General features: G+C 40.1%; 1 protein-coding gene and 1 long non-coding RNA gene across 5 annotated transcripts in view; both read right to left on the minus strand.

The window, feature by feature from the left end:
* LOC146594128 (uncharacterized) overlaps positions 1-711 on the minus strand; it is a 40,198-nt gene extending 39,487 nt beyond the window's left edge. For both annotated transcript variants that reach the window (XR_014896246.1, XR_014896245.1), the window contains exon 1: positions 624-711. This is a non-coding gene — a long non-coding RNA (uncharacterized LOC146594128). The remainder of the gene's footprint in view (positions 1-623) is intronic.
* A 1,362-nt stretch (positions 712-2,073) lies between these two features.
* CDKN2C (cyclin dependent kinase inhibitor 2C) lies at positions 2,074-8,022 on the minus strand. Of its 3 annotated transcripts, none has more exons than XM_085308056.1 (3): positions 7,969-8,022; positions 7,476-7,616; positions 2,074-3,901 (listed from the first exon to the last, which is right to left on the minus strand). In XM_085308056.1, exons 2-3 carry the CDS (start codon positions 7,602-7,604, stop codon positions 3,503-3,505), a joined length of 528 nt encoding a protein of 175 aa, XP_085164182.1. In that variant the 5' UTR covers positions 7,605-7,616; positions 7,969-8,022; the 3' UTR covers positions 2,074-3,502. The 3 variants fall into 3 exon arrangements, with proteins under 3 accessions (XP_085164182.1, XP_085164183.1, XP_085164184.1); XM_085308057.1 differs by lacking the exon at positions 7,969-8,022 and adding an exon at positions 7,920-7,964; XM_085308058.1 differs by lacking the exon at positions 7,969-8,022 and adding an exon at positions 7,765-7,899.

Genomic DNA, 8,022 nt, shown 5'->3' on the forward strand with positions numbered 1-8,022 from the left:
AAAAAAAAAAAAAAAAAAAGCTTTCCTCTCCTTGCTTTTTCATGGGAATTTCACCACTTCAGTGAGTAGGTAATAATGTGTGGTTGCTTCTGGCTGTCCAGTGAGTAGTCAGGTACGTCTGTAGAGGAAACATCTTTCCGTTTTTTATAAGCTACTAAATGGTATTTTTTCTACTGTTTTTAACTCTTTGTTCATGTGAAYAATGCAATGGCATTTCCTACGAAGTTACTGTCTTATCCTACCATGGAATAAAGCATGTATTTCACTCCTCTCACCACCCTAAACTGTAGAAAAAAAMCTCTTTTCTTGTATTTCAATGCGCAGTTATTTATTTCACTGACGATTAAGCTGAATCTATCTTAAAATATCTTATTATCCCCCCCCCCCATATAGTTACACGATCAGCTTTGTGTTTCTGTAGCTACGTGAGCAGTGCACCTCTCGCTCTGTTATTTTCTGGATTCGCAAACTAGTTATTTCATTCTCTTGCGATGCAACAGAAACAGATCAAGCTCTGTTCGTTCCCCATAGGATCCCTGTAGTATTTGTCCCTTTTCAAAAGGGATTRAAGAGTCTCTGGCACTGCTTTGGAAACAAAGGTCAAGTGAAACAGTTTTGCTCACCCGTGATTTCCAAAATGTGGGAGAGGGCTCTCCCCCCATATTTGCAGTCTGAAGTTGCCTGGTCTGTAGTAATCCTGATACAGTTACATGTTATACTGCATTGCTTCATATTTGTACTGTGGTTGCAGTATTTGTTTCTATTTATATAACTGCTCTCGATACACTTCATTCCTGGGCTGCTGCAGGGTAATCTCTGCTGCTATTCGCTAGATGTACTTTTTACTTGCTTTACGTCCCAATAAAAGATCCCCAGCATATTTCGTTCCATCTTATACCCTGCAGTTTTGAAACTCTTGGCAAATATTATTGCTGACATTTTCACAAACGTGCGAATTTGTAAAAGTGAACTTTTTGATGCTGTGAGACTACTACAGAAGAATCACAGAAGCAATTTCTGAAACCACATCCAACACCAATAGACTTTTTCAGTATAAAGATCCTTATTAATGAGGAGTCYTATTTTATATTATTTTGTCATTGATCAATTAATGCAAGAACTTTTGCAGGAAAGGTTACCCACAGTATTCTACATCTGGTCACGTTTTATCACCTGTTTAACTCTTTAAGGTGCACGTAGCTCACTAGCTGATTGCTTTAGTTTCCCAGAGCCTCTTTGCAGTAACTGTTAACTTCCTCTTGCAACGGAGAGTCACAATTACAATTTCAAGGAATCTGAATAGAAATTTGAATTTACCGTATTGTTTCCGAGAAATGCAGAGCGGATTATAGATAAACGTCAACAGTAAACGTAAAGCAAGTTTAGCTCTAAATCAGGCGTATATATCGCGCATGAYTTATACGATAAAGCTATAGGCTTGAGCATGAGGTTAAACATCTTTGTTTAACACCTGAATTTCTGGCATGCAGTAAAAGCCGCTACCTCGGAAAAGGCGGGGCATTTCTCCTGGAGAACAAGCTGTTTTGTTAAGGCACTACTTAACCTTCGGCTCAGTTACAATTCAAGCAAATACTGACAGAGCTCGAGAGAGGTCTCAGACGACCCTGTTTCGCAGCACAGGGGAAAAAGAAGCGAGGAAGATGACTTTTACCTTTCGACGGTCGCCTTTGCCTCACAGCAGCCACCGTGAGAAATCCCCGAGGCAGCTCGGATTTCTGTTTTATGCGAGGAGTGCAAGGCACTAGTTGCTGAGCAAAAAAATATGTAATAAAAATAATAATAAAGCTTGGGGCTTCTTAGGGCTTCATCCAGGTTATTAGACAGGACGGCGAAGTGGCAACACAGTTATAGCAACAGAAAGTGGCATTGGACGTGTCGCAYTGTGGGACTGTGAACTATGTCGCTCGGTTTTAATAATTCGGATTTTGTAGCGATCTTCATACAGTGCGTTGTGTAGATGTATGTAGATGGTTTCACAAAACATGCATCATTCGTGCCGTGCTGCTTGAATTTCTGTCCTATATCTTCCTTAAGAATAAAAATGCGCAAAGCTTCATATTTCACAGAGGTTTTTAATCAGAAAGCACAGCAGTGTGACAGAGCATATACTAAACGTGACAGACAGTTTCAGGAAATTACTTCTCACTTGAGAACAATAGGAACTGAATTTGTGGGGCTAAAATAATTTTTGAAGAGTAACAATCTAACGTATCTTTTTAAAGTTTAAATGCTATTTTGGAGCTATCCATTTTTTTTGCGGATTTAATAGCTTCTGTTTTGGGCGATTAAAATCTAAACTATTCAAAGTAAAGCACTTTAAACTGCTCATCTGTCAAGCAATTAGGATGTATGCAAATGTTAGAAGATTTCATATTAAACTMATTCCGAGAAGGTGCTGAGCGTCGTTAGCTCCCATTGTAGCTATCGAGGTAAATGAGTTTCCGTCTTAGGCTTGCTATCAACTGCACTGCAACAGAAAATTTTCAATGGTTAAATTGTATTTTAGCTGCAAGCCATAACATAAGTTCAGGAATATCAAACGTGTTCTTCCTAAAATTTACTGCATTCTAATATTCATATTCTATGAGATGTATCTGTCATTAAAATGGTTTATTTCTGAAACAAAACAAAACATAGCAGTTGGTGGAAAACACGTATTTCTTAAACGGCCTCTAAACTGCTCTCAGGTTATGAAGTGAGCAGAAAACTTGTATTACGACCTTGTAATACTCTTCTCTGACAACGGTTATCTGCTGCTCGTTCTGAAGCTAGAAAAACGTACTGTTCAGTGCCCAGCAAACACGAACTACTAAACTGAGCTGTGTAAAACCTCTGGCAATCAAAAACCCCACTTACATTGTTTCTGGTAACTAAATTCAAAAGCAGCTTGCTGAAAGTTTAAATATACAAAGGGGAAAAGTGCAATCTACATTTAGAAAGCAAGTGACCTACTTCTACAAGCTCTTGTTAGTGTCAAAATGCAGCTATTTCCCAACGCTTCTGAGCGACATCCGCTCTCTTCAGGCCAAGCAATCTCTGACTTCGGGCCCTGCCTGAGCAAGGATTTGCAGGTTACCCCTTAGCGAGCTGTTTCACCTAAAAGAAGACTTCCAACTTTTAAGTACGGTCTGGGGCACGGGAGGCAGGGASAAGTCACAGTAAGCTATATTATCAAAATGTAAAAGTACAGCAACGTAAAGCACGTGGATATATAGCTTTCTTTTGTATTCATGGCTTAATACAAATAACCTAGAATGAAGTGTAACACTTGATACTGGCAAACTAGGCACGAGCGAGCAACATGTAACACGGTTGAGTCYCTTAGCGCTTTGTAGGCGGCAGGTGTGAGGAGTGTGGCTGCAAAGGGTTGCCGTTACCTAAAAAAAAGGGAGGGGGGAGAGAAGGAAAGACCACCTCTATCCTCAGGGGGAGGGAGAAAAAGGAGGAGGTGGAGGAGGAGGCGGCCGCCGCGCGCGGCGGTTCACAGGGGCCGGCGGGGGCCGGCGGCGGGGTCGGGGCTGGGCGGCGGGCGCGGGCCCTCGAGCAGCCGCACCACGGCGGCGCGCTTGTAGAGGCGCGCCAGGTCGCAGGCGGTGGCGCCGCGCTTGTTCTGGTGGCCCACGCGGCTCGCCGTGCGCCGCACCAGGAACTCCACGACGGCCGCGTGGCCCTCCTGCGCCGCCAGGTGCAGCGGCAGGTTGCCCTCGGCGTCCTCGATGTTCACGTCGGCTTTAAACTCCAGCAGAGTTTGCAAAGTGTCCAGGAAGCCCGCTCGGGCTACGTCGTGTATCACGGCGAAGCCGGTACTGTCTTTCAGGTTGGGGTTCGCGCCCCTGCTTAGCAAGCGCCGGGCGATCTCGGGATTCCCCAGCTTCATGACCTGCGAAGGGAAAACGAGAGTTGAGCACCTCGGGAGGCGTGAGGATTCCCTGCTTTACGTCCTTAATTTTTCTCTGGGAGCATTGTCACGGCTCGGTCGTTATTTAAAACAGACAGAGAAGCTCTATTACAAAACTAATGATGCATTAGGGCATCTATTTCCATGTATTTTTTCCTAACTTCAGTACGATTGTGGGAGATGTTGTCATTTTAGKGGTAATAGCTTTCTGTCTCGGAGAGATTAATGTCTAAAACATGCAGTGTAGCACGTTGGTATAATGACTTCTTTAACTTAGGTAGTCTCATGCTCTTAACATACGAAAATTAAATACGGTTCGGTTTTATTTGCAAAGTATTGAGACTCCTTTGCATTATTATTTAATCTTATTAAACATCAAATATGGGGCTCTCTGAGGAACAGATATTTTACTTCAGTAACAGAAAATGTAGAATGTGTTTTTATAAACTTTCAGGTGTTTACATTGTCTGTGTATTATCATAAAACAAATATTTGTACTGTACCATAGTTCTGTCTGCTAAGTAAAATAAAGCCCCGAAGAAATTTTTCTTCCCAATATCTCAATTTCATTATGTTACCCAAAAAGGAGAAGTTAGAAAGAATGTTTCAAAGTTCCACAAGCTTTCTTCTAAAACCAATATATTATTTCATAGTTTCATAAATACACTATAAGCAAATTGTGGCTATTTCATAGTTTCATAAATACACTATAAGCAAATTGTGGCTATATTCTGTTGTTAAAGATATCCCTCATTAAAAAGCACTAATTGGATTTTCTGACTATTCCTCTCAGGGAAAAAAAAAAAAAAAAAAAAAAGGAAAGAAAGAGAAAGAAAGAAAGAAAGAAAAGAGAGAGAGAGAGAGCTTCTTTAAATATTCCTGATTGCATCATAAAACTATTATAATTAGGAAGCAATTATCTCTTGTTTGAGGCTTAACACCTTGTAGTAGTTTCCCCCAAATTTTACATTTTTTTTTCTTACAGCTTTAAAAAAATGAACATGACAATAAATAATCTGCAACCTATAGGCATAATTTACTGTTCTTGTAATTAGTTTTATTTTAAGTGTCAAATTGGAGGGGGGGGATCCTTCTTTATTTCCTTAGAAACATCCACAGTGATTTAAAATTTTGCAAATAATCTTTTATCAGCATAAACGAGCATTGCCCTGCATTATATTTAACATAATGTATAATTTCTGCAAGGCATTTGCTGAAACAGTGTTCTCGGTGAAAAATACATATTAAGCTTTGTAAGAAAGGCACACCTATAGTAAATAAAATTACTGTAGCATTTGGAATGTAAAGTAGCCCATTAAATTGCATCTACAGACAGGAACAAAACTACAGCTAAAACAGAATGGGATTTAGGGAAATACATTTATCTATGGCACAATACTTCGTGCACTTTTGTGTGCTATTTCTTTCAATTCTGAATAGAGATGTAAGAGATATAAAGGAAAATAAGAGCATTGTACTTTCTTTTTCTTTGTTAAATCTGGACATTTTTGCCTCTTTTGAGGGCCCAGGCTGTATTATTTGTGCATTCAAAACATGTATCTGGTTCAAGTGGCAGTTTTCTGTTTTCAAGGAAGGCAGCTAGTGGACTGAAGGTTTCATTTAAAGATGCGGGGGGGGGAGAAAAAAAACTTATAAAAGGTGATGCTATTTAGACGTGGGATACAACTGTACCGCAAATGCCCTTTATTTTGAAAAGTTTCACTTGGGGGAGGGAGGCAAAGAAGGAGAAAGTATTTATTGAATAAGTCTGATGAAGAGCATAAGGGCAGGACTGGCATTTGAGGCCTGCATAGGTACACATCATCAGAAATAAAAAGTACAGAGGAACACAAGCTCTTGTTTAATTAAAGATAAATCCAGAAGAAAAATATGTATTATTCTGAATTAGCATAAAAGCATTCTCTCTGTCGTAGGTGAGAGAGAGATTATTGAGAGGTTATCTCGATTTTGGAGATCGCATTGACAGAGAACTCTTTCGAGCGTGGTCACCCACCCACAACACATTTCAGGATGATACATAGTGAAAATGAGTAGACAGATTCTTCTGTTTTGATTTTTGTTGCGGTTCCTTAACTCAGTTATGATTAGGTTGCAATAAAAACTACTGTTAGTACACAGATGCGTGTTTAATATGGGTGGATGCTATGTCCTTGTGTAAAATAGTCCTTAATTTAGGGTACGGACGGTTAGCTTCTTTTAGCAAAATACATTACTGTAGTACATTTCTGTTTTCAGCCCCCGTCTGAAGGATAAAGCATCTAGCTAAATGTTTCCTGCTTTTTAAAAAAAGTTAATTTGTACAAGTTTCTAATTTAAATCCTTTCCTTCTCCCCAAAGTTGCTGCAAGTGTCTGCACGGTCATCCGATGTCCTATTTAGGTGATAATAGTGCAAAGATAATCTCACAGCTCTCGAGTTTAAGGAAAATTGTCAAATAAGGGTCATCACTGCTTTATAACAAGAGGTGCTTATTTTCGAGATGTGACATTTTGATGCTAAGCCAAAAAAACTCTAAATATCTCGACTTCATTTGCAAACTACATGCGTTTTGAAAACAAAATTTCAGAAATGAATATCATGGTTTCGAGGGAGGGGGGAGAGGAGTTAATAGAAACGATTTTTCTAATGTGTGAAATTAAGAAGTTCCACAGCTTTACTTGCACATTTCATTACATTCGCTTAAGTATAAATAACCACACATTTCCTCCTGATCTATAAATCACTAATTTCACTATTTTGTATACATTCTACCACATTCACCATCATTATCTGATATTATTAAAAGAGAAATCTTTCATCAGCTCCAATAGTTAGCAGTTGGATGAGTTCCAAATCCTGGCTGCCCAGCTACCTACTTCAAAATTAGGACAGAAGACCCTATATGACCAGAAATTAAATAACTGGAAGCAATGCCTTGCCACCCGATCTAAAAACTCAATTTTGCAAATCTTAATGCTGAATGAAAAAGCAAGTGATTCAGCTTGAGCTGTACCTCGTTCGGCTGGCTATGAATGTACAGCTAAGGTACTCGGTTCTGTGGAGCAGCTTCGAAATTAGAAAGGTCATTCGGCACAAACAGCGTATAAAGGAAAAGTACCATCTACCGCCGAGCTAATAATCGAGAAAAGCAATGTTTTAACCGCATACGGTAGGGGAAAAAAGAACTCCAAACTTCCAATAGTAACACAGATGTGTTTACAGACCTGCTCTGAAATCCTGCTCACCTAAGACGATTTCTTTTCATCTCCTCTCTTTCATTCTTTGCCTCCTCCCCACGAAGTTACAAAATATTATTAAACTTGTAGCCCGTTTGACATTGAGGGTGATCCCCGACTGAAATAATGGTTTTGACCAGTTTTATTTCAAGTACGTCATTTTAGGGAGCTGGAGCCACTAAAGTTATGAAATATGGCATCCAACTAGTTTAAAAAACACTCGAATTTCGTCCACCAGCCTGTTTAAAACGTTGTCTTTTTGGAAACCCGGGTCACGTAGGTAGCAGTGATGAAATATTTTCTCCCTCTCTGGATACCAACCTGCAGCGCAGTCCTCCCAAATCCATTTTGTGCATTGACGTTTACATTCTTTTGCAACAAATTAGTAAGTTGCACTAGGTCCCCCTTGGCAGCCGCGGACGCCAGCTCGTTCCCAGAAGGCTCGGCCATTCTTTAGGGTGACTGACGATCGGAAAAAGAGGAGATTTTTTTTTAACCAGGCATGGCATCGGAGACTGACAGAAGGATTGGGATGGTTAATCTTCTGGAGTAGACCTTGTAGTAAATACTCGTAAAAAAACTCCTTGCCAAGAGCCCGCCCCTAACTCACACGTGATTATTCAGCAAAAGTGCAGCTCCGCTTGAAAGAAGGTTTCTTCGCTTCCACATATAGACTAACTCGTATTAAAGACTTTGGCCACTTTAAAGGGGAAATATATTAAAAGCTATGAAATATATATGTTATAATAACATATATGCACGTACCCTGGGGCCTGAGTCTGACCTGAAATCTCCGAAGAAGAAAACAACCCACCCTGTTCGCAGCCGGGATGGGAGACTTAGCAGCAGCAGCAGTTCCGGAGAAAAG

Source organism: Rhea americana, unplaced genomic scaffold, assembly GCF_003343005.1.
Source record: "Rhea americana isolate MKP2758 unplaced genomic scaffold, rheAme1 scaffold_27, whole genome shotgun sequence".
Lineage (NCBI taxonomy): Eukaryota > Metazoa > Chordata > Aves > Rheiformes > Rheidae > Rhea > Rhea americana.